At 39.8% G+C, this 27657-nt stretch overlaps 1 protein-coding gene across 2 annotated transcripts in view; it reads left to right on the forward strand.

Annotated features, from left to right (window-relative positions):
• Nucleotides 1–423: 423 nt before the first annotated feature.
• The window catches only part of bbox1 (butyrobetaine (gamma), 2-oxoglutarate dioxygenase (gamma-butyrobetaine hydroxylase) 1), a 34217-nt gene continuing 6983 nt past the window's right edge, over nucleotides 424–27657 (forward strand). The window contains exons 1-4 of one of the 2 annotated variants that reach the window (XM_036543525.1): nucleotides 424–501; nucleotides 4603–5062; nucleotides 5222–5336; nucleotides 22210–22408. In XM_036543525.1, the coding sequence (XP_036399418.1) occupies nucleotides 4667–5062; nucleotides 5222–5336; nucleotides 22210–22408 (710 nt within the window). In that variant the 5' untranslated portion in view covers nucleotides 424–501; nucleotides 4603–4666. Of the gene's footprint in view, nucleotides 502–2826; nucleotides 2952–4602; nucleotides 5063–5221; nucleotides 5337–22209; nucleotides 22409–27657 lie in introns of those variants that run through there. The other variant, XM_036543526.1, reaches the window with a different exon arrangement.

Raw genomic sequence — 27657 nt, forward strand, 5'->3', positions numbered from 1 at the left:
CCTTGCTAACCTGTGTATTAGGAGATGACATAACTGCCAATGCAATGCAGTTGTTTGAGGCTGGATGCTATGTGTGTGTGTGTGTGTGTGTGTGTGTGTACACTCAGCTAATTATAATGCTGTGGTATAGATTTTAAAACACTTCATAAAAACACTATATGCAGTGTTTCATACACAGTAGCCTCATGCATATCTATACCAATTAATAAAGGCATATTTCAGCCTAAATGGAGTACACATTGTATTTCATATCCAGTTATAAGGTCTTTGCACCTTATATGAAAATGCGTAAAAATCTGCAGCAAGTGAGATGACTGAACAGGTCCACGTGAAAAGCAATATGACCTTAGTGAAACCCTATAAATGTCATAGATGGTAAGTCAGGGCAGCGCCTAACCTTTCCCCTACTTTCACTGATTACACTGCTTGCTCTCCACGCTTTAGTGTGTCAATAAAGCTGATTCAAAAGTAACGGGAAGTCAGCCGGCTTCAAAATACATGGTAAGTGCATGCTCTTCATCTTTTTTTACTTACATTATTAACTTTCCATTGTAAAATTATTCATTAGATCTTATTAGATAGCTACCTTCATGACTGAGCTATTTAGCATTAGCGTTACCGAATTACGTGCATCTCAAATTTGTGGGTTTACTTGACTAACTGTCTAGCTATCTGAAGTGGTGTACGGATAGTTAGTTACGATAAGTAGTTAACCTTAGTGAGATATTGAAACGTGGTTGTTAATTTTCAGAAATAAGGGGCTAAATCAGTTAGCCAGACTACCTGATAATGTAGATAACTGCCTTTTGATGCAATTTAGCATAATAACAGAAGCTTCTGACAAACCAGTCTGGATGTTGCAGGTGCTTGCTAACTACATTAGCTATGTTTATAACGCAGTCTCGTCGAGTTAACGTTAGTAACTTTAACTCCACACCAGTACAAGTACATTTCTTCAGCGTGCCATTTAGTTAACTTTATTCAGAACAGTCAAATGGTTAGCCAGGTTTGTACTGTTGAAAGTTTGGATCTTTTTTATTTCATACAGCAACACGGCAGCAAACCATAATAACTTTAGCAAGCGATCTGGTTTGTTAGTCGGATTAATAAACAAAACGGCATGGTAGTTAACTAGCTAGTACCAGTAAGGTATCACGAGTAAATGAAAAAAAAAAGACTCCAACTTCCGTGTTCAATTCTTGGCAGCTTTCCATGTTTCGGCACATTAACCTTTGCTCTACTTGGCTTGCTATCTGGAAAGCTCCAAGTGTAGCCAGCTAACTTAACTATGAATTTAATTTGATATTGCCACGTCACCTTCGCAAAAGAACCGCTTAGAGACTTGATCGGGAAGCCAGAATTTAGTGAACATAACTATAACATTCGTGTGTAATGTTACTTCGTGATCAAAGTAACCTCTTATGAATGAGTCCTTTCAGTGTGTGTACGCCAGGTTTCCTATTCCAAATCATCGTCACGTGTCAGCCCTAAAAAGAGTGAGCTACCCCTACCCACGCCATTCTATAGAAGACCACAAAATGGAAAAAAAAAAAAGACATCTAAATTTATGTGGCGTGCAGTTCAAAATGGAATGAATGGAAGTGGAACCGGAAGCGAGTTTCTATTACTGGAGTTCCAGAGACGCCCCATGCCCGTACATGCTGATCTATGACCAGCTCCGGTATTTGGCTTATAATAGTTAGGGTTAGAGCGGTGGTTGAGGAATCTGGTCCTAGATCAGCACTTACGGACAGCCTGTCCATAAGTGCTGCAACTAATATGGCGTCAAGTGGACCGTAGCTTGCCCACTTTATTATTATAGGGCAACTGATGCGACTGTCCACGAGCATGTTAAATTCAAAACATTACTTGCACCCAGGGCATTAATAATTAATACAAGAATGCGATACACTGTGTTTCGAGGTTTCTTTCTGCTTTGTAGTCTGCAGGACTAGGTAGAACCTATGTATCGTCATGCAAAGTCCCTGCCCGCACATTCAACTGGTTGAGGTCCACAGGTCGTGCAGCCATGTTTTAAAGTGACATTATACGAACTGTATTTTTTTTCTGGCCATTATGAGCTTTTTGGCCTCACCGTTACTGCTTAGGTTGTTAATATTTTGCCGGCATTTCATGAGTCTTAAGTACAAATCTTAATGTTTCATTTGTCTTGCAAGTAGCTACTTTGAGTACATTTTATTATTGGTTGATTATTATAAAGTCTAGAAAGAAGACCAAGCACTGGACGATTTACAATGGTGTAATGAGCTGAGCTCTTGAGATAAATGAGCCAGAATAAGACAAGGAAGAACGTTTTAAATGGTCAAGTTTTGGCATTAATTGTGTGGTGTTATATGCCAGTTCTGTGTGGGTAAATGTGCTTGGATGGTACTAAGGGCTGATGGTCATTGTGGTTATGTCTGCAGGAAGCCCTGAAAAGAGCCTAACTGTGTGCATTATAGGTATGGAAGTGTGTCCCACCAGCTATTGTGGCAGGGTGGCATACATGCCAGTGCAATCCTTGATTGCTTTTCTACAAATCAAAGGTTATGGCATATTTGTAGTACACATCTAATTACAGGATATTAATATCTTGTGCAATAAGCTTCATACATTTACCCTTTTTTTAATGGAAACTCTGAGTGGAAAAAGCAAACAAATAACCAAATAAAAGCAAATAATAAGAAAACCCTGGCAACAACACTGAGTAACACCTGTCTTAACCAGACTGCACATCTGGTCAGACAGGTTAAGTAGCCCTCTTCATTGGAAATTGTCGGATATCTGAAGTGGGTGGGGTTGTCATTACATTATTGCACTGGGTAGATGGCCCTTCACTTGCCTCCCTCCCGTGATTTTTAATCATGTACTGGATGACCTCAGGGAGAGAATTTTATTAAAAGTGGAACAACAGGCAGAAAAACAGTGACTCGCTTTGAAGCAGCAAGCAGGTAGAGTATTTAGACTATGAACATTTGGATTTAGTGCCAAGTTTGTTTAGCTGGGTGTGTGCTGTATGCACAAACGCTAACATGAATGTCGTATTACTGGTAATTATTCATTATATAGATTTACAAGAGCATGTACAGTATATTGGCTGCTTTATTCCACTTATACTACAGGTAACTTACTTGTAATATAAATAATTCAACACTTGCTGTTAATGTCTATCTTTTGCTGTTATTCACAGTTACAAATAAAATGTTAACTTGAAATTGAATGTTGAACGGGCTTGTACATTAATATGTTGGTGTAGCCACTGTAACTGGAGTTGAGAGTTTGAATAGAGTAGAATTATCTACAGACCTGTATTTTCATTTGCAAATGTGTTAACTTAACTTGCAAGAACCATGGCTACTTTTGTTATGTCTTCACTGACACTCTCTCCCGGGACAGTTTTGATTGAGGAAGTGAAAGCAACCTAAATAAGGGCTTAGAGTTTAAGCTCTGTTAACTCCCCACTTATATCCATTTCTCAGTTCATGCCCAATGGTTTGTACTTGTGCTATGCTGTATTTCCCTGTGCTTCATAAGTCTGAAACAAAAGAAAAATAAGAATATACCTAAATAAAGTGTTTTACTACAGATCTGATTCCAGTCACTTTTTTGCAAGTGAGAACAGTCAAATAATGCTCTCATTGCAGTCTTCAGTTTTAAGTGTGAATTCATAATAATGCATGTTGTCAGTTGTGTCGTATTAGCCTGGTGTCTGTCTCGAGTCTTCATTGGAAGCACTTTGTACTTGTTCTTTAATGTGTGAACAAATATGTCTATTCAGAGTCTGTAATGGTGCTCACCTTTGATCCATTGTGAGTTTATTATCCCTATAATGTGATCCTTTTGCAAATTACTTGATGTCAGGTTGGGTTTTCTTTTGAACTTTGACCAGCTGGAACAAATCCATGTTTTAGTTGGAAGAACACTCATATCCTATAGATCAGTGACCTGTACTTGTATACGAGGACGTGGCAATATTAATTGACTGAACCGTGCAAATAAACACGACTGCAAATGAAGGTCCAACAATGCCAATAATAATGTATGGCAATGCTATATGAATGAATCCCCAAGTTATTTTCTACGCTACACTTATTTTTAATTTTATGAAGTCCATCCATCTGTCCTGTACCAGAAGAGAGAAACTGAAATGGGGCCTGGCCATTCTGCAATACAGAGTTTAGAGGTTTCTTGGTGCCATTAGCACTCTAACCAAATGTGAAGCTGGGCCACAAAATGCTTAACTGCCAGGGGGAAAATGGGAAAACAATGGCATGTGTTTGTTAAATTTCAGCATTTGTCTGTTGCAGTTTTTTTCCTGTGGTGTTGTGGAAATGTTCGTTTATACAAGTCGAATCTTGCTGAGCTTGTCTATTTTGCATGCGATTACCTCATGAGGTCATTCTACTACGTGTGTGGCCATCAATCAAGGAGAAGTACAGTAATAAATCTGCTTCGGTGGAAGTTCAGAGGAAGTTTGAAGTGAGTGGATGTTATGTGATTAAAGATGAAAGCCAGAGGTGTGTCAGATGGAACACTGATATGGCTATCGTTTGTTTGAGGCCATAAAACTTACATAATCACTTTCCTTTTTATTCACTTCAGCTCACTTGGCAATCAGTGCTGCATTGCTTTGTTTGGAACAGCGCATCTTGGCAGGTCCATCAGGATGTGGAACGGTCTGGTGAGGTGTTTCTCGGCAGCAAGGCTGAGCAGGGACGGCGTCCGTGCTCTGCAGAAAGCGGGAGGGTTTGTCAGGCATCAGCCGGAGGCCCAGCCTTGCCCAGCCCAATGGGAACGGCGCCAACAGCAGACGCTCGCGGCTGCACCGCTTCCTCAGACCACCGGTCTTAGCATCAGGCAAGTCCATGCCTTGGAAGAGGAGCGTTTGGTGCAGGTGGAGTGGGAGGACGGCAGCCACAGCCTGTACCCCCTCGTCTGGCTGCGGGACAACTGCCAATGCCCGCTCTGCATGCTCCACTCCGCTAAGGCCCGCAGCCTGCTCCTGTCCCAGCTGGACATTAATGCCGGTGTGGATCAAGTCCTGCTGACTGAGCCCACCAAGGTAGGCTACTCTCCATGCTGGACACCTGAATGTGTTTACGTAGGTGTTACCTGGATGAACTGTTATTTAACTGTTATTCAGGCGCTTTACTCAGAGCACGTCACTTATATTAGACCCTTAACATTATAGTGAATCATTGTGGTTTTGTCCCCTTCCGAGGTCTCTATTGTGTGGCCTGACCAACACACCAGTGAGTACGAAGCTGACTGGCTAAAGAAAAGATGTTTTTCACCTGAAGCAAGACGGGCGCAACAAGAAGAGCTCTTTCTCAACAGTAAGGCCTTATGTAGAAGTGTGAATGCTTTGGCTCATGCAGATAACGCATGTCCACATGTGACCTTGTAGTAGGTTATATTGCAAAGTTGTGTAACACTGATCCCATACCAGAAGCAAAAATTTGGCAAGCGTTTTATTCTGCAATCACTGTGAGCATGGTGCATTTGTTAATACCAAAACTTGTTCATGGCTAGGAACCAAAGCTTTACCATGGGTGTGATTGTAAACCAGGGGCTATTTAAATCTACTATTTAATTTATATGAATACATCAACCTTACATATTCCACATCATTCCTAACATTCCTAACCACATCAACATATTCAGATAATAGAAAGATAAGTACAGAATTTGCTCTGAATTGAATAAGCAAAAAGAGTTTGGCACTGAAGCTAGCTACCGTGGGGCTCTCTGTGCTGCCTGTGCTGTTTAAAGTAATGAACTTCTGTATTTCATGTATCTATTCTACTGAAAATATTATGAATCAGTGCAACTATACGATGTCTCTGCACAGACATTAAGGTAAGCTTTTTTGTTATTAGTAATTTACTACTGTGTTTTATATTAATGCAAAGGTTGAATTGTCATCACACAGGTACAGACAGTTCTGATACCTTTGCTATTTCTATACCGTGTAAAGAATAATTAACAGAGCTTGGGACGGAAGTATTGGTGTTTTTATGACACTACAAAGCTGTGTTGTTTCTGTTAAGATGACTATATTTGACATTTGTTACATTCTTGAAATTTGTTTCGTAGTCATCAACTTCTTAATTTATAGTTGTTGTTATATAAATTTATTTCCAAAACAAAAAAAATTTGTTCAAAATAGCCAAAAAATTTTAAAAATTTGATCTAAAATATAATATAGTTTTGATTTGTTTTTAACACTTTTTGGTCACTGTATAATTCTATTTGTGTTGTTTCATAGTTTTTATGTCTTTACTATTGTTCTAAAATCTAAAGATAGTAAAAAAAAAGGAGAGTGTGTCTAAACTTTTGAGTGGTTTGAGTGGATGTTCCAATGATTCTCCTGTGAATTTGTCAAAGTGTCACAGGGTAAGCTCATACAGAAGGAGCTCCTTTGAGGGGTGACGTTTTTGCTGTCCTCCCTGCGCTTTATTACATCTGTAAAATGCTTAGACAAATTATTGTCTGGCCCTTCATTTCCGGATATGAGTGGAAGCCAGGAACCGTAACGAGAGCCATGTGGCGCTGACTCTGTGAATGTATCACATTTGCCCCTAAAAGCTAAACAGAAAGTCGAACAAATTAATTGGCGTCAGACCTAATGAGCTGTCACAGGAAATTAACTAATCCCGATTGGTTAATTCAGTGTAGAATATAGTTAATCTATGTCTTTAATTTGACAAGTGTTTGTAGACTGAATTCACCGGGTTTTCAAAAGAATGTTTTTTTTTTTTTAGCCATATGTAAATGTAGCGATGACACTGAAGTAGGATTTGGCAGACTTAGGCAGTGATCTTAACTTTGTCAATCTTTCAACCTTTGGCAGACCTAAAGTTGAACAGTATACGTCTGTAGTGTTTCCAGACTTTTAACAGACAAGGGTTTCTTGCATGCACACATTTTTTAATTGATTATTTTTTTAACTTTTAATGATCCTGATTACAAGCAAAGACACAGTGTGTATGCATGAGAGTATGGCTTGTCTCAGGCTCTTTTGACCATAGAGTGAGAATATATTAATCTCACGCCTTGTTTGCAGCAACAAAAAACAAGGTGTTGAAATTTGAGACTCTTCATGTGTTTCACCAAACCTGTATATCCATCCCTGCATATGTGCTTCAGTCTGCATGCTTTTATTTCTGAAATATGTGGATGAGCTTTGTTAATCCAAGTGCACTTGCATTGCCCTGTTAATTGGAATATTTAAATATTCCACCTGTTTATTTTGAATTGTTGTATTTTGGAACATTTAGAATACTGATTTTTCTGACTATTCCAAATAATCTATGTCATACTTAACTTTTAATAATTATACAGTGCTAAACAGATAAAAGATTAACTCCTATACTTAGATTGCATGTAATATAGACTGTATTCAATCTATCAACCATTCCTTTTCCTTTCCATTGGGTGCTGCTGCCTCCACTGGAATCCTTTTAAATCAATGTCTTGTTTCAGTACTTTTAATGGCTGTTTGAAAGTGCTGCTTCTTTAGGCTTAGCAGAAGCTGTGGTATGCTCTGCAACATAAGGAGCCTTTCCTGTCTCCTCCATCCCCCACACGACAGAAGGAGTCACTGATGTATGCTGAGGCTGAGAGTAGCGTGTTTGGGTACTACCTACCTTTTTTTACCCCCACATTTGATCACTTTACAAGCAGTACATTGGGGCAGTTTTATCACCACACTTGCAGTAAAGGGAGACAACTCACGGTTAGGGTATTCTTTGTTAGAACTCATTGTTGTGCTTAGGGAATGGGGAGGTGATTTTTTTTCTCCTTTTTTGTCCGAATTTGGATTGCACAGTTGCATCGTAGAGATGTTGCTCATTGCTGCAATGCCTGACAGCTATCCAGGACCACGCAGGCAAATGCCTGTGCCGCTTTTCGTACAACTGTCTCTATGCCAGTTTTGCACAGACATGAGTCAGAGGAAGACATTTCAAGTGCAGCTTTATAGAGGTAAACCACAGGTGCATGATTGACTAGTAAGGGTTGCTGGTGTCCGATGAGATGATCAAATCCCTGGCCAGCTTACCCACCTCTATCCCTAGCAGCATGAGGTCAGTTTGCTCTGCTGTTGTGCACTCTGGGTCATCATTGGCTGATGGTGTGACCAGGATTGAACCCGCCCGTAGAGCTCAGCTTCTGTTCATAACGAACGCCTAAATTACTGAGCTACTCAGGAGCCCACAGTTGCTCATTTGTAACTTTGACAGCATCAAATAATGCTTTGTTACTTGTCTTAGGCTGTCATGATCATAAAAAACATGACATAATGATGTTGACTATTCTGAGTTTATTACACCCAAAAAGGTGTATAAGCCTAAAAGTGCCTAAAAGTGCAAATGCAAATTGTGGAAGTTTTGGTTATGTGACTTCAATAAATGCATAGAAAGACTGCTACAAGACCATTTTGTTACATGGCCAGGAATGTAGAAAGGTGAAATTCTTCCTGGTTGCAGCTGTATTTCCAAATAGATTCCAAATCTTTGACTTTTGCCGGGATGTCTTTATTTATATAAGAATGTGCATTTGGTGTGTTTTACATTTTTTTGAATAGGTCCTTTAGATATTCTGTTGAATTTAATGTTCAAGACATACAAATGTGCCCAGCCTAGACTGGTCTTTCCACACCCTATTTTAAGCACTGAGTCTGCAAACAGGAAATATTTCCATGAACAGTCAGCTATTGAAAATATTAACCAGATTTCATCTGGTCTCTGTTTTTAATGGTTTTTTATATATAAATATTAATGCAGAGTTTGAAAAAGTTTGTTTGTAGTTGAAAGAAGTGAAGCATCTTCTAGGCCACACACACAAGCACCACTTTGTTCATCAAAACCTGTGGTTTTCAATGGGATGCTGTAGTCAGAAAACCTCTTTGCTCAGAAGGAGCAAGAATCAAGGAACTTCTTCAGACAAGCATTGGACCACCTGTAACACCAGTCAATATGTGGCATTATGGGTTGGGAGAACCAACCCAAATGGGAAATATTGTGCTGAGAACATTTTGAAAGCATTGCATGGCGATGCTTCAAAATAAATAATTAGCACGTAGTACATACTTGAGGAGCCCTGTAGCTAAATATGTGTTTTCCTTGTGTTGATTTATTTAAAAACATATGTCCGTATCATCCTTATCATAGCTCCCACTGTACAGTAGAGGAACATCTGGCTAGATCTTGTCATTAGAAATCTTTACATTGACAACATTTTTGCAAGTACTCTGCACCTTTTATATGTGTAGATGTGTTTAGATAGTCCATCCATGTGGCTGCTATCATCTTCAAACTTTAGGAAAATATTTGTACTCTTTCCTGAGCGTGATCACTGCCAGTTAATTCTCTGCCATCTGTAAAAGAAATTTTCGCTACATACTGGGAAATACTCCATACCACAGCATACAAAACTTACTTGATGTATACTTCAACAGACACCGTAGAAAAATGTATTGTGAGATTTTTCTAAACAAAGCTAGGAAAAGGATAGAAATCATGATTCTTTTTTATACAATAGGTGTTTGAAACATTTCAGGATCAAAAGATTTCTTTTAGCTTTTTGCATATATAAGTTATAACATTTTCAGTAAATACAAATTATATTTTGTGGGGACCTGATTTAGCACATACTTTTGCGGTGTGGAATGGCATTCTGTCCTGCTCCATGGTTGTGTTGGTCTATTTGCAATCTGACAAAAGTGGGAAGGAACATTATAGCTTTGAGCTGTGTGTTAAACCACTTAAGGCAGTGAGCAAAACCAAATATCCCCTTGCGGAATGACATGCAGCATGAGGCTCTTTGGAAAGTTGGGTTCAGCTTCCTCTCTCTGACTGATTTAAGGCAGGGAGAACCACAGAGGGCTCATGGAGAGAGGACCGACTGCTGAACTTGGGGCCGAAACCTCTCCACTGTAACTCATGCCCGAGATTTCTGCTTCTTTTTGTGATGGTCCTTTCCACTCACTTGATCCCCTGGCTTCCCCCATGCTTCACACCTCCCTCTTGCTATCCTGGCACTTTAGAGAAGAGAACTGCTCTCTTTCCTGTTTTTCTATTTCCTTTCAGCAACTTTTTGTAGTAAATTATAAAAGGGGCCAGTTGTGCTTGGTTTCTCTCTGCTATTTAGCTTAACCCACCAAAGGTGCGTTCTCCATTTAAATGTGATGCAATTTCCCCAAGGAACAACCTCCTGGGTCAGGAGTATGCTTTTTACTCCAAGAATTCCCCTGCGCTTTCAAATGGAACATAAATAAGTTAGGAATGAAATGACGGTAGGCTGGCCCTCTTACGCACTTGGTTAGTAATAGTTCAGTGATCCTAGAGTTCTGGTTTGCCTCCAATGATGTCTGGAGTTGGTCACTGCATTCTGCGTCCATCTGGAGTTGGTTTCTATCTTGAGTATGTAATCCTATTTTTCTAATTTCATGCCATATCAAAGGAAAGTTGTTTTTCCAATGCCAGGATCTGATTTGTTCCAAAATATATTTAAAAAGTCAATTTTTTCAATTTGTGACTATTGTATATCCTCAAGAGAGAGTGTTGTCAAGATGTTTTTTGTCAATATTTCAGCGGTTGATATAAATCATTGTTTGCTTGAACATCACACCCTTGGTCTGTTGTAAGTAGTGAATAAACACTTTTTTTTTTTAGGCAAAATCCTTGTAAAGCTATCATCTGTGACTTGAGACATGCAAGTCTGCAAGTTTCAGTCTTTACTTATCCACAGTGCTTGACAGAGCAGTGTTGTTTCCATTAGTTCATGGTACAGTCTCCACTTAAAATGCCACACATATGTAATGTAGCTCTACAAATGACTAAAAAATAAAGTGTTTGAAGGGAGGTGCTTGTTCCCCTCTGCCTAAAATCCAGGGATTAACACTGCCAGATGTGTGTTTGTGTGTGTGTGCGCGCCCGTGTGTGTTAGATTCCTTAACCACCTACAGACAATGCTAGCTGTAAAAGACATCCCATAACATAACATTCTGTGAAAACAGCTGGAGTCACCAGATCAAAGACCTCCTTTTACAGCGTTTCTATTCTTGTAATCATCTTGTGATGTGATATGACAATATGCAATTACAGCATATAAGAGAGTTGTCTCTTATTGCCATGTCAGGTTAAGCAAACCACAGTGCTGTGCTAGGTTGACCTTTGGCTGGTATCGAATGCCCCTTTGCCATTTAGGATCACAAATGATGAGTGATTTTATTTCTTTTTTTTGTTTTCATTCCCTTTGTAAGGCCTTTGGCCTTGTACAGGGCCGGTGCCCTTTTGACCCATCTGTGGTATGAGTAAGTGACGAACGACGCAGACATGCTTGGATTGGCTTTTAGTATAACGCTCTCCTGGTGACAGGATTTGCACAACTATGCATTGAGCCACACCAATAAACATGTCAACGCTAAAGTTCAATTCCCTATTTTTTTTTAGGTATGCTCTTTTTTTGGAACCAGTGTTTTCTTTATATAGCTATCTCCATGTTTTCATCCCAAAAGAGAAGGGATTTTTTTACAGGAGGTTATTAAAAAAAAAAGATGTTTTTCTTGTGGGATACTTTTATGGGTGGAAGTGTGGCAAACATGGCTTGCTGTCTGGTGATTCATACACCATATGTCTCAGAAGTGCTCTTCTGTTGTACCTCGTAAATGGCCAAGGCAATCCAAGTCTGTTCCTGTCACTTTTTTCTCCTACACCCTTACTGTAGCCTTGAGAAGGCAAATAAAAATGATTTAGCTGTCTTTTTTTCACTTTGTGTTTTTTTGCATAAAACATAAAGTATGATTGTTTGCTGGGTGGGACTTTTTTTTTTACAGCAAACACAAGAAAATCAAAATGACAGGTCATGTGTTTCAAAACCAGTTTCCTTATGTTCAGCAGATCAGTAAGTGCAAAACATCTGAAGAAAATGCACTCCATGCCACATAGAAATTCCTCTCATCTGTAGGTGCACCAGATTTATTGGTGTGATAATCAAAAGGTTTTTCTCCCTGGTGTGGACACACAAAAACACTTTGATACTGGATATATCCAGTTCGTATTTCACTATAATGAAACACAGGTTTGGATACATCAGTTTGTGAAAACCAAGTTTGTTCTGTCATATATGTCCCCTTCAGATGTTATTTCTTGTACCCATCTGTAACTGTCACTTATCACCATGTTACCTATGCAGGCAGTAAGCTGCACTACATCAGTTGAGTCTTAATTTTGTCTTTTAAATGTTTTGTGTGCATCTTGTGTGAATGTAGTGTCTGAGTGCTTGTGGTGACCTCCAACTCCCAATGGTACAGAGGATGAAACAGTATGAACACATTAGATACACTGCACTTTTGAAATTGTGTGTAGGGAGATTGACATTATATTTTATCTGGCAAAAAATTTGCCACTGGCATCAGATTTGAGGATAAACTGAGTATATAACTCCATCAAAATTCTTCAGTAAACTGTTGCCTTTCCAGGTTGTTTACAAGGCCCTATGAACTGGGTTTTAGTTTATATTTCTGATGTCAAAATATCAGTACATTTGTCCTTCATCAGCTTGTCTGGTTTTCAGTTGCTGCATTTTTGTTGTCTCTCCCAGGAGGATAAGCCTCAAGTCCTCCTAAGGATCTGTGTGCCCTGTTTTCTGTCTGTGGGATCTCTTCTGTTTAAAACAAAGGGTTCTTGGAAAAGCAGCCGTGGTCCATCAAGAGACATCCACCCCCACCTTTATCGAGTCAAGGAGGGGCCAGCCAAGCTCCGTCAGTGACTGGCTCTTCCCCAAAGAGGTTCCCCCAAGTCATGCTTTCCCCAACGAGTCGTGCTTAGACCATAGGAGGGAAGCACATCTTTCCTGTCCTTCTGCTGCCTAAAAGCTGTAGCAGATGTGTACATAGAGCCTTTTGAAGCAGTTTTACAGGGGCAGTGGCAAGTCTCGGGCTTCATGTGTAGATGACAGCAGAAAAGACACCTTCAATAAGGCAACAAATTTCAGTGTTTTATGAAAAATTGCTGGACTAAGCCCCCAGCTATGGTTCTAGGATGTGCGCCTTGTGTGTCTGTGCCCAGGGTTTTCCCACAGCCCTCTAAGGGAGAATATTATGAATATATTCATATCACACTGCAAAAATCTCCCAAAAGGCTGATTATCCCTGAAAGATGGCTCTTTTCACGAATAGCCAAAGGTAATCTTGTCATATGCCCTAATGTGTAGTGTACACTAGAAATGTGCATTCCAAATAGCAAATCTGCAATAAATTACAAAAAATAAGAATAATTTTCCTGTTTCTCAAAGTATGAATTTATACAATTGATTTGCTTTCATATTAAAAGAAAAAAAATATATCCTATATCGTCCCAATTTTATGATTGCACTAGGAAGATTCTATTCTTTTTATATAGCAAAAACCTCTTTTACTATTTGCAGTAAGCTTACTGCATGAATGCAAACAATAAACACACAGAATGCACGCAGTGAACAGTTTTTTTTTTTTTTTTTTTGTTAGGTGGGTACTCTTCCTGTGTCTGTTCCCATGTGGTTCAGTCTTCATATGAACCATCTGTATTTCTCCTTTGGTCTCTTTACCCCAAAATACATGATGATGAAAAATTATTCCATGTGATAGATGGTGTTCTTGTGGTTTGACCTGAATTACACTGCTGAAGCACTGGTCAACACTGCACAGTTTATTAATCACTCTGAGTTATTAAGGGAAAATGTGGTCTGAGTTTCTGAGAGCACAGATGAGAGAGTTGTGATGCGTGGGAGCAAGAATTAGTGTCTAAGTCTGATGAATGTGGACAGTACTGTGGATGTTTTTGCCATTGTGAGTTCTGTACCTGTGTTTTTGCATGGCTGGTGTTGGCTTTTGAATCCTGCATAATATGTCTGGTTTAGGTCAGCATTTGTGAACGTTCACTCACAAGAATTCAAAATTCACACCCTTACTCTTTATTTGAATTTCGTCTCACCCAGCTTGAAATCAGGACACTAGGGAACATCTCAGCATGAGAGTATTTGTGATCATTGTTTGCTTTATAGTTGCTGACAACTGCTTTATCAAAAAAGTTTTCTCTCAAGAATGTTTATTTTTGTTGTTTGTTTTTCACCCGTTCAAATTCAAAAGGTTCCTGCTGTTTTTGGCTGTAGTACACGGCATTAGAGCATTGGATGTTGGTGGGTGGGCTATAGTCTTTGCCAGGATTTCCTATGTTCCATAGAATTCTGAATAGAACATCCCAGGGCAGTACATGCACCATTGACTGCTGAATGTATTCAGATCCTTTGTTTAAACACAGACAAAAAAGTGTCTTGGAACGCAGTTGATAGCAAATGTTGAGGTTAACTGTGTAATGCAGGGCACACAGAACCAATCATTATTCATAGAATCACTTCCACCTCTAAAAAGGTGTAGCTGAGGGTATGCTTATAGCACATTAAGTGGTTGTTGTTCATGCAAGAGGCTTGATCTACTCAACACTATTGGCCGTAAGAACCATAATTAGTTAAGAAGGTAGATCAAAGTTATGATTTAATGGGACATTTAGTCTGGCTGTTAAACTGTCAACATGCAACCATGGGGAGTAGCAATACATCCACTGTAAATCAAAATCTCTTCCCTTATGTTGAGGTCTCTCTGTTGAAGTACAGTTATACAACGAATTTTGCAACTCCACCCATGCGCTATCCTAGTCCAAAAAAGATCATCTGCGTGACGGTGTTCTGGACGGGCGTCTTGCTCCGTAAGCACACCACGATTTACTCCCTTTCTCCTCTAATAGTTTTTGGCTGTTACAGAGACGGCCAGTTGCTGACGTGGCACAAGAACTGAAAGTTTGTTTTGTTTTCCTTAAGTGTGTGTGACCAGTGATCACAGTAACACACCACCCACTTATGAAATGGTGTGAAATTGAGTTTAACGGGATGCCAGCCTGTTGCTGTGCCAACAACACATCTCGCTAAACTTTTAAGTGAGCATTTGTTTAAAAGTTTCCACGCCTGACTCTTTCAACATCTGGGCAGACAGCAATGCTGCAGAATTGCTGATCTGAAGAATTCTAATTGAATTTAATAGGGAGAACAATGCAGTCATGTCAAAACTATGATATTGGGGGTGATGGAAATAGAACAGTCTTGAGAACTGAGCATTGCCTGTAGTTTATTTGTAGGACAGTGAATTTTAAATGGGTAAGTGAGTAGGGAAGGGTCAGTTGAGTCTTTCAGTGTTTGGCCTGCATGCTGTTTATCCAATTTAACTTGAATATTCATTAGTGTTTTGGTGTCATACTCCTGGATGCTATGAAGCGGAGAACACTCCCGTTTTACTCTGTTGAGAGAAGGGAGAAGTGTCCTCAGGGAGACAGGGTTAGTTGTGTGGCATCCTTGTGGAAAACACAGGGGCTTTGTGAATGGAAAGCACCCGGTTTTCATTACATTTTTTTTTTCTAAAACCAGACTGCTGTGCAGACAGCTGATTGACTATGTGGATGGCCAGTGAAAGCGTGGCTTGTAAAGTTAGATTCTGTTCTGTTAAAAGTTTTAAACTGTTAGTCAGGGTGCCCCACGCTTCCCCTTTCCTGTAGGACAGACAGCAGGAGTGAACTGGAGAACACTGTCAAGTGGATATGTGTGTGAGTGTAGAAAACCCCGACTCCCCCAGCTTCTGGAATTCATGCAAGATCAACCTCAATGTAAATGCAGGGATCAATTACATTCTACGATTCTAAATGTTCCTTAAGACATCCTGGTTACTGTACTCTGTTTGGCATAATATTTAAAGCACGGCTGAACCACTTGGAGAGAATGCTATGCTTCACAGTTTAAAAAAAAAAAAAAAAAAAAAAAAGGTAAATGCCGAATTGCATGCTGGGAAGCCAGATCAGCTGCCGCAGGCGAGACTAAACGGGAGTCTGATTTCCTGTGTCTGGTTTGCCTGAGTGTCCCTCTTCCCCTCGGAGACCCCCGGCTCAAAGCAGCTCTCTCTGCACTCTGCAAACTGTTCCCAACTGCCTGCCAAGAACGGGAGCTCCGCGGTTCAGGTTTCCTGGCCTGAAAAAAAAAAAAAAAAAACACGGCAACAGACGAAAAGAAGGAGAAAAGGAAAGAAAATATGTGAAATTGAACTTGCACACACGCACATGATTTCTTTCTCTGCGGCTCTCAAATGGAAAATGAGAGAGACAAATGAAGGATAAGCTCTGTGGCCCCGTGACGTGCCAGGATGCGATACCAGCAGAAATACCGCAGGATAGAAAAAGATTATGAAGCATTACATGGCAATAAGAACAACAGATTCCCTACCCTGGACCAGTTCTGAAGCACCACTACTTCATCCCTGGTGGGAACATGAGGTGGCAGAAGAAAGGTAGCATCTGGTGGTGTGAATTGCTTTGCTTTTGAAATGCAGGCGACATGTCCCCCGACTGTGTCCCGTAGTCCAATTCCATGTGAGGAGGGGAAAAAAAAAAAAAAAAAAACGGGGTTCTGCATGGATGTTAGAGCAGTTCAGCCACCCTTTTTTTGTTTTGAGCCATATTAATGGTGTGTGCAGCACATCCAAAAGAGTTTGATGGAAATGTAGATGCCAGTGAAAAACTTTGTGAAAGTGGATGTCGTCTTCTGCAATTAACGATCGGTCTGCACCCAACCAAGGGACATACACTGGTTTGGCATTCATTGGATCTCTGCATATGTTAGTAGTGGCAGAAAGTCAAGTATGATTTGGGGGCAAAATAGTACCTGCAAAAACAGCTGACAGCTTGCAGAGCTGGTGTCTGATTTTCCCCAGCCTGGATGCAAGAAGCAGTGACAGGATGATCTCATGTGTTGGCAGATCATTGCATGTGGGTTGTGTACAGCGTTAGTGTGGTCATGACATACTTTATCGCAGCAGAACACATTCTGTGGTGAAAGGAAGAGCACATCGACAGAACATTATCTGCAGGCGCTGGAGCAATTGATTTTCAGCACACTCGGTTTCATTGGAGGATGCAAGTGCCACAGGTCCTACTCTGGTGTTGTTGAAAATCTAGTTATCTCCCATGGTGCACATCATTGCTTGTGGTGGCACTAACACATTGGAGTCTCAACCCCCCTCCTTTGGATCCCAGCCCCTGGCAAATTGCAACGCCAGCATTTATTTTTTTAAGCTCAGACATATTGCTGCTCATTGGAGCAACAGTTTGCTGCTGGCAAGACTTTAGCTGTCTGTCTCCAGATTGAAAAAAGAAACCGACTCCATGAAATTAAATGGGGCACTTCACTGAAAGGGTTGTCATAATTTTTCTGTGTAGAATATTCTTTTGTGTTGAAGAACACAATAACAATCAGGAGTTCTTTTCTCCTTTGTAATATTTTTCAGTTGTCAAATCAACTGGTTTCCCCCCCAGCCAGGCTTTCAGTGGTGTAAGATGAGGTCATTTACCAGACCAGACGGAATATCTAAACTCTTGAGGATTGTTAGGATGTACAAAACAGTCTTGAGGAGTGTTGAAATATTTTTGGATCGTAATAACTTTCTAATGTAATCATTATCACTAAACGGCTGTCCCTATGGCCTCTGTTTTCCTCCTAGAAATCCATTAAGAGAACTTTCCGCTATCTCTTCTTTCACTTGAAACTTTTGTTGTTATTGATAGTGGGTGTTGGGGTAAAGTCTTTCAGCTCTTCACCCTCTTTTAGCTTCTTCTGCGGAGTTCTTGATTCCTGAAGGTAGAACATGCCTTTCTGAGGAAAGGTCTTGCCTGAGACACAGCAACACATTCAGTCCTTTAATTCCACCTTATCTTTTGATCATCTTGAATCTTTTTCCACAGGGGAGGGCAACACTCAGTAGAATTGATCAGTCCCTTACTACCATCTGTCATTTCTTAAATTTCCATTTGGTCACACCAAATCCATCTATACAATAATGAATTATGTCATTAATGCATGAAATTTAAATCATAATGCCTTGGTAACTAACACAAACTTTCTCACCCTGGAAATTAGCTGCTTTTTAATGGCATGATGCCATAGAACCTGAATCTCAGATACAGACAGCACACAACTTTTTTTTTTTTTTTTCCTCTCATTTGGGACTATGCTGGGCTGTTGGAGGTCATGCAGTAAGAGATTGGGTTATAGTAATGGCTAAGCTATGAAGCTGGATAATTGTGCAAACTTTGTTCTTTTCTGCTTTTAGTATAAACAATCACTGATATTTAAGATCAAGGGATATAAGTCCAGACATAACTGGAGTCTATGGGAGTCCCATCAGAATGGCTGAATAGAGTGGTAGTCTGAGTTGAGAAACCTGGATTTATGTTAAACACTTACGAAGAATTGCAAGCTTTTTAGTTGTTCTGGATTGGGGGGTTTGCCAATAAATAATAACAATGGTAAATATTTCTCCAAGCAGTAATGACTGGGGATAAACAGAAGTCAGGCCTCATTCATACAAATCCAATGTGGCAGCTGACCTGTGTGACCTGTTAACTTGGCTATATCTGCTGAACCATGCCAGAATGACATGCAGGGGGAAACCCTGGGGAAGCTCACCTGAAGTGAATTAGAGTTCTCAGGACTTTGTAGTTTAGTTCAGGCTTGTTTTCTGTTAAGAGCTGATTACCTTGGGGAAAGTCATGGTGTTTGACTGAGGATTGTGCATGTGCTTGAGAGTAACCAAGAGAGAGTAAGTATGTGTTTTACCTAATGCTGAAAATGTGCTACTTGTCGTAATCATCTTCTCCTCCCGCTCTCACACACACACACACACACACACACACAGACACACACACACACAGACAGACAGACAGACAGACACAGACAGACGACTATTTATACAGAAGAGCAATATACTTTGACAATGTCTCAAAAAACAAGTTGTTCTCATCTGTGTTTCATTACATTACATTACTGGCATTTTGCAGACACTCTTATCCAGAGTGACTTACGTAGATTACAATTTTTACATGTTATCCATTTATACAGCTGAATATTTACTGAGGCAGCTCTGGGTTACAAGGGTACAGCAGTTGTGTCCCAGTGTGAAACCGAACCAGCAGCATTTCGGTTATGAGCCCTGCTCCTTACCACTGTGCCACCCCCAATGTAAAGGTTTTCATGTTAAAACTTTTACACATCACAGCAACCACTTACTTGTAATTTGCAGAGGAATAAATGATACCTCAAAATTTTATGTGAGCCACGGACTAGATGGTGCAGCTTTCATCCAGGTCACTCAGCTGTGTATAAGATGCTATTTATACTATTATGCTATTTATTGAAAATTGTGAGAAATGCCAGACAGTGCACATTTTAAAGAGTGGGTCACAAGCACCATATCGTGTGACCTATTAACACAAAAGTTGTTGAGTAAAGCTTTACTGATGCTGTCTTTATTTCAGGTTTTGTTGAAGTCCCAGCTATGACCTTTGACCTATATTTGCTGTTTGATTGGTTCATGGAAACCACGTCAAAGACAGTTATGATGAGACAGTAACCTTCTCCGTTCTTCCTTGTTATCTAGAGAAATGGACTTTGAGTTGCAAGGAATACAGAAATCAAATTCCACAATAGAAGGGGTATGGAAAATTTTCTACTTTTTCCCCCTTCAGCATCCCTTATCCCTTAAACCTGTTTCTCTTTGAATTCACCTGGGTACGAAATCTTGCATTCCAATCAGACATTTTGATGCACCTTTTGAGAAAATGACTCGAAAACTCAAGAGTGTGACTGAAAATTGATGACATCATGAATATTCAAAAACAGGTTTGTCTATACTCACCTGAATATAATGTTCATCAGTAATGTGCATAATATGTTTTACCTCACTAAATAAACTGTAAGGGGGAAAGAAGGCAACATCAGTTTGATCTTTGTATCCTTTTGAAGCTATGTTATGGTTTTATTGCACATGCACTACTAATGAATTAAATATTTATCTGTGGTTATATTTGTGTTCATGACCATTATAATTTCACCTGTTGTAAATTGATTTGGATAGAGACTGGATACAGGTGTCTACTCATGGCTGTAGTAATGACAGGATGTGTAAAATTATGCATGTACAGCCCAAAGCAAGCTGTACAGAGCAATGGAAGGTCTGAAGATAAATACAAAATGCAAAACCCTCAAACTGTAGATCATTAAAAATGCTACTTATCATATTTTATGTTGAACAAGATAGTTCTGTGTCCGGTTCCAACTTGCTGAATGTAATAGATTACCAGTAGGGAATATTTATGTATGTTCCGCTCAGTTGCAATATGCTTTTTCAATCACATTAATTACATTATGTAACATCACAAATGACTGGCTACTGATCTGCTGCCTTTGGCAAGGAATGCACATTGAAATGTACAGGTTATCTATCGGTCTTCAAGCGCTCTGTTGTGAAACGCTAATTTCAGAAAGATGGAGGCGGGAGGGAACAGGCCTTGGGTAGCAATAAATAGATGTCCCTACTGTTTCTGGAGCCAGCTAATCCCAAAATGTGCAAAGCAGCTGTGCTTGGAGGAGACGCTGTGAGGGAGACTTTATGGGAAAGCAATTGCAGATGAATCCAGATAGTCTTTTTCCACCGGTCTCAATAGGGAAATGTGGTTCCCCACTTATGCAATGTTAATACCTGGGTGTGCTGTTATTCTTGCAAGGAACAAGATAATTGAAAACACATATGTCCTTTATATAAAGATATCTTTGCTGTCTGCGGGGTTTCTGCAAACATTTTTTTTTAATTGTCATTGTCTCATCCTGTAATCACTTGTTATCTCTTCACAAATCACAGAAATAAAAGCATGTCTGTTAAGTAAAATGGTAGTGTGAACCTTTATCTAGGTGAAAAAAGACAATGGTTAGCCCACTCTGCTCCAAAGCATCATGACGAATCTGGAGCAATCTGATCCCTGTAAGCCAGGGGTATTCACTTTGGTCAGGGAGGGTCACAGTCCTGCAGGTGTCCCAGCTTTCTTTAGAATATTAATACTCTGAGAAATGGAGGAAAAAAACTAAATTGTTCCCCAAGACAATCATGAGTTCAGTCAGTTTAGTAAGTGCATGGCTGTAATGGAGCCCCACAGACATTAGTTCTGCTCTTAGCAGTGTGACCTGCCATTTCTCTGGTAGGAAGTGAAAATCAGTTTCTCATGTCGTTTTTGAACCACAAACCCCACATTACACACTGCAGTAAAGGCCTCCCTGTTGCTAGGCTTCCGCCTTATCAAAGCCTGCTCGCTGTGACAGAGATGCGCACACACACTATATATGGGACTCTCACTTTACCTCTGACGTAGCTCACAGCTGGCTATGAGTAAGTGGTTGTACAGTATGAAGGAGGATTTGTATTTTATGTGATGTGTGCAGTGACATATTAAAGGACACATCACAAATACCTGTGGATTCACCCATCACAGAGCTCAGAAAAAAATGGCTGTACTTCCCTAGCTACTGAAACTTCCTTTTTATTAGGTTTAAAAATGTTTTCCCAAAATTGCTGCTATCATACCATTGTCAGTTTCCTACAGTTCCTCCTGCAAGGAATCGCTGCATTTTCTATGTGTGTGCATGTGTGTGCTACAGCTGTGCGTGTGTGTATGTATGTATATATAATATGTATGTGTGTGTATATATGTGCATATAGTGTATATGTATGTGTGTGAGAGAGAGACATGGATATAGCTAGGCAAAATATGTAGCTAATTATTTTGCTAATTAACTAGCTAAAAGTTGTGTGCATTATATTTACATTACGTTACATTACATCTTATCTAGCACAATGCTTGTATGCTTTTTTTGTGTCTACCATACAACAAACCAAGGCTTCTTGCTGTCTGGCAGAGTTTAGAATCCGCTGACTCCATTGTCTGCGAAATGTCTGTTCACAACAGACACTGTGAAAGTTCACTGAATGTTATAAAATCTGGATGTGCTGACAGTGCACACAGATAATAAATTAACCCATTCACATGAAAATATTATTGAAACTGATCATTATGTTCTGTAAACTGCTACTAAATGTCATTTCATATGTTTGTCTGTAACTAATTCATGGCGTAACGTTAGCTTCTCATAAAAAGGCTTGAAATATGGGCTGAAGCTTAGATTTCAAAGTTGTTGAAGCGTATTCAGCTTGTCTGCATATGACTGTGAACTGCAGTAATACTGTCTGGTTCAGAAAATCAGTGGATGCTCATGCTTCTTGGTCTGCATTTGTTCTTGATTCAGAACGTGTATACTGGGGATCAGAGCTACAGATTCCCACTGCCAGCTTTGAGGAGGTCCTTCATGATGACAAGGCTGCCCTGGACTGGCTGACGGCACTTCGTGAGGTAGGCATAGTCTACCTGAAGGGGGCTCCTGTGAAGCAAGGCCAGGTGGCCAGGTTGAGCCAGAGGATTGGCTACCTGAGACTGACCTTCTATGGGTAAGCCCACTTCCGCCTCATCTACTCCATCACAGCTTGTCCTGCCTTCACCTCTGCACAGTTCATGTATTCCAATGTACTCTGTTTCACTGTAGTTTGGTATATGAATAATAGTGAATTAGTTTCAACCAGTTCAACCAACTTTTTCTACACTGAAATCTTCCTTCAGAATTTGATATATGGCAGATTACAACACAGTTGATTATGATTTTTACAATAAAGTGCATATATCTAATACATCAATCAGTAAGCAACGTTGGAAAAAATATAGCAAAATGATCCCAAAGAACGTGTACTATTATTTTGATTAAAATGTTGAGTAGAAGTTAAAAGTAGAAGATGAGTAGAAGTTAAAAGTAGAAGATGAATACTAACATGAATGAAGACAATTTACAAGAATAGAAAAATGCCTCTGGTTTGATAATGCTACTTTGCTAATGGTTTACTTTTTATAAATACCTCTGCCAGGTCTTGTATTTTCTTAAATTTGAATATATCGCTGCATTTTTCTGTGAATCCATGGAGCTGCCAGACCACCCAGTTGATGCGTGGAACAGAATGCATGCTTTTTGGAGGCTGGAGTGAGAATGTGCATTCTGTTTAATCAGTCACACAGTTGCATCTGCTAGATCACTTTGTGTAAATCTATGGAACAGAAATCCCAACGTGTTGCATAATTTCCATGATGATTTGACACAGATTTGCTGCATTGTATTATTGTTGGTTGCTTTGTTTCATTTATATGTTGTCTATACTTTTATTTTGTTCTGCTATTTCTTTTACTGTATTCATTGAATTTGCTTTATTCAGTAACCCACCTTTTTAATACTTTTATGAATACCTATTGAAACGTACGCTGGGGCGTAGGATCTGCTCAATTGCTTGGCAGAGTAGTTTTACCTTGAAGGAATTGCGCAAGTACATATTAACTACATACAACGGTTGTAACTACATTGACTGCAGATCACTGAGGTTTTTCCCCAGTTGGGGGAAAAAAAAAAAATATATATATATGTATATATGTATTTATTTTTGGCATGATTTCAAGAACATCTTCCACCACTGTTTGAACATTGATAATCTGCTGTGTGTGATGTCTCTGTGTCCAAATTAGCTGCCACTAAAATTCCATATTTGTGCATTATGTCCTATTTAGCTCAGTTTGACCCATGGCTCAAAACCTGCTTGGAGTACGATGCCTAAACGTCAAGCTTGTTCATATGCATTATTGCATAATATTTGCTGAGCATGTCAAGTGAATCTGAGACCATTGTGTATGAGGCTTTGGTTGATTTGAAATGGAATGACCCATTTATGTAACTTTTCACTAGCATTCACTCATTCATTTAATATTTGCCTCTTATGTCTCAGTGTACTCTAGGAAATAGTTCAATCACTAGTCTTTTGACTTGAAAGCATTCTAGTTTCTTGGAAAGTCAATAGTGTCTCAGTCCTGAATTGGAGAACCTTTGAGTTGACGTGAAAGGGGAACGTCTTTTATAGTAGGTCTCAACCAGAGGGAGGCTCTGCTTCACACCACAAATCCTGAAGGGACATTCTGCATGGGTCCATTCTAGTGCTATAAATTTGATTCAAACCATTTTAATTGTTGCATTGTCTCTTGGTTCCAACTTGTTTCTACAAATTACGTCTCATTTTGGAACTGGTGGGAAGATTAGTGGGGATGTTTTGCGTGTTTCTCTTCAGACCGGGGGCCTCGAGTGTTTAAATGTTCTTCCTTTTAAAGATGGGGATATTGGTTTTTTATTGGTTTGGTCAGACAGTAACATCCCTGTATAGCAACTCACATCTGGAAGTGTGGCTCCCTCCTCAGAGACCCCTTCAATCCTCAGCTTCATCGTCAAATTTTATGTTGTACTACTCTCTTTCAAACAACATTTTCAGATTTTTTTTGTAGAGAATATATGAATGATTTTGAAGCATTGCTCTGCCTTAAAGCCATATTTATAAAGAGGCAAACATTACTGAATGGCTTAGGTGCACCCCCCCCTCCCCCCCAGGAAGGGTGGAATGGATAACCAATCAATGTTTGCTGGTGGTTGTCCAGTAGGTGTTCCAGTGTCATGCAGTTGAGTCACAGCAGCAAAATAGGGCAGTATGGAATGTAAAGTGAAAGCAGATGTGATCAGGCTCCACAGAGAATCTGGTGTCACTGTTTCAAAGGCTGTTGAGGGTACAAACCCCCTTACAATCCTGCGGGGTGACTACAAACCAGCCTTCTCAGAGATAGCACCATTCCAGTCATTTAACTTCCTACAGCTATTCTGTATGTTTTTTGTTTTTTTTTTGCAGTAAAAGAAAATTCCTACATTTGTGTCTAGGAAGGAGCAAGAAGAGATGGACACAGGAATTCACAGATTCAGTTAAATTTCTTGTGTCCTAAACTCTGTTGTTGTTTAATGCACTTGTATTTCTACCAGCTAGTTTGTACCTTGTCTGGCTAACTATTGAAACTTGCAGCACTTCTAATACTGTGACTCGTGTCTGGCTTTCGCTTGTGTTGCCTCACTTGTAAGTCACTTTTGATAAAAGCGTCTGTGAAATGAATAAACACAAATGTAAATTTAAATTTAAATTTAAATCAAGCATTCTAAATGAATTCATTTTCAGTATAATGGAGGTTACCTGCACGTAATTTTGAACCCAAAATCTTCCTAGAGTAATAGATTTGGAATTACTGGATCAGTGGAAAGCTAATTTCATCACATAAAAATCCTATCCCATCCATCCATATGGCGTCCTTGATGTTAGAGCACATAGGGCCTGGGTTCCTGATGTGATAGAATCACAGTAGCCTGAGGTCCCTTAAAAAACAAAACAAAAAAATCAGAGGTTTTGTCATGCTGTTGAATCACATAAGCGTGTACCATAGATGAATTACTTTGAATTTGAACAAATTTGAAATCAGTCCTCTACAAAATGGCTATCTGTCCCCTGTTGCTTTCAATGAGTTTAACCATCCTAGTAATTATATTTCTCGTGCCAGAACTACAGTTCTCAACAAAGCTGGATGAGTGGCGTGATTTCGGAGCCAGAGTGCTGTATGTGAGTGCGTGAGGATGTCCAGGCTGGCTCCCAGGAAGCGTCCCCAGCAAGGATAATGGAGTACAGCCCAACTGACAAAGACCAGATGTGGAGGTTGGGAGAGAGATAAAAAGGGCAAGATATTGCACCCGCATAATCGATAAATCTTGAGCCATAGAACACAGTGTAGATAATCACACATTCCTCTGCTCTGCGTATCAAAAACCCACGGAAAGCAGGGAATGCACGCAAGGATATCGCAGATGTTCACAGTGCTAAGGCGGTAATGCTAATACCCGATGTCAAAAAACCTTGTAAAGTAATTAAGTCGACGTCTGAAAGTGAGCTGCCTCACAGAGCTGTACATAGATCACGCTTGCATTAAATGTCTTTTGGGGAGAAAAAAAGGACAATTTTGAATGATGTGAAGATTTGGCATGACCACATTAGTTTTATTTGGGTACTGTAGTCCTTTTGTTAATTATTTAGTTTGATCCTCTGGCGATAAATGAATATGTCTATCAGATATGGTTGCATCTCTGTGTTATTGTGCGTGCGTACGTGTCTGTGTGTGTAAAGTAATGACAGAAGAGGGCTGGAAGAGAAGCAGAGACTGCCTTTGGCTGGCTGAGTGCATTCTTTCCGGATTAGAGCATGACTTACACAGTGCATGCGGGCTATTCTACAGCCCAGAGGGGAACACTGGCTGATTTACTTCAACACGGGCTGCAGAGGGACAAAGAAGCGATTACAGAAAAATCAGTTTGGAAAAAAATATGCAAGAGCAATTACCTGATGTTGTCAACACAGGTGTTGGAATAAAAAGCATCCTTCTGTCTATTGTCAAATACATGATGGTAGAAGTTAGTGGGCACTGTGCTTACACGAAGTGAATGGGGTTGAGCATAATGGTGACAGACTGTAATGTCTCATTTTGACATTCTTTTTCCTGCAAGCTATAAGATGCAAAAGATACAAAATATATCAAAGCAAATGTTCAGTTTGAGTTTAGTGTCTGTGAAGATATAGCCTATTCTGCGTGCCCAGGAGTTGGCTGAGCTGTGTTTTTGCTCTTTGAATAAATGTCCATATCTTGATTTTATGGTTTTATGGTTGCAGTCTTACACTTGACATGGCTTTCAGTTGAAGTTCTTTGTTGGCACAGGATCAGGGTAATAAATATAAACCCTGTAAAGTTGCAGCATTTATTTTACAGTGATTTTAGTTGTATTTTTATGTTATTAATTTATTTTATTTGCTCTGCTGGATTTATTACTGAGGTGTACCTCTGTGTCCATTATTGAACTTGATGTAATCCCATCAGTCTGATGCATACAGACTTTGTCACTACATAGCATGTGACTCCTGGCAAGAGGTGCCCAGCCTACTATGTCAGAAGATGCAGGTATCAGGCAGTAACTGCTGCAATAGTCTGTAACTAACTGATTCTTTGGGGGGGGGGGGGGGGGGTGAAATTTGTATTACAGGATCATTTTGTCATCCTATTTAAATCATTTAATGTCAGTAGGGACAGACTAATAACGTACTTAAATGAGACAAAGCAATGAATTTGCAATGAAGCAGTGCCTAATCTTCAGCATCACTAATGTTGGTTGGGAGCCGATTCTGGCAGTGAGTGAGTAAGTGACCTCTGCACTTCAATCTCTTATTGATTGTTTTTGGAAGTTTTTCAGTTTTTGCTTTGTAACAGATAGCATTTGGCTCACAGCTTCTGGTGTATTCCATCTCCTTTCCTCTGAAACATTAACCACAGGAAAAAAGTCTCATGAAGATACGTAAGCTTTGGTGTCACTTCATAAAGTGAGGTTCGAGTTAAGATGGGGTTGCACAAAGCCTGGTTTACAGATTCGGGTGAAATGAGTAATAACAGGAGTTCTGGTAGTTTCCAACAATAGTTTATCATCATCAATTTTTAAATTTTTTATTTTTTATTTTTACATCCTCTGGGATCAGTGCTCTTCCCATTCACAGGAATGTCTCCTACAAAGACATTCCACGTGTGTTCCTGAGAAGCTGCATGACCTGGAGCAGGCAGTGATGCTTTCCCCAAGTCCCCCAGGATCTCAAGGGTTTCTGGTTTCTGCCTCAGCGGCCATGTTGCACCATGCAAAGAACCAGACAAAGTCAGTTAGCAGTGCAGTCAACCGCCACACTCTGCCATTTGTTCAGGGAGCTCACAAAAA

The sequence above is a fragment of the Megalops cyprinoides genome, chromosome 13 (genome assembly GCF_013368585.1).
Source record: "Megalops cyprinoides isolate fMegCyp1 chromosome 13, fMegCyp1.pri, whole genome shotgun sequence".
NCBI classification, from domain to species: Eukaryota; Metazoa; Chordata; class Actinopteri; order Elopiformes; family Megalopidae; genus Megalops; species Megalops cyprinoides.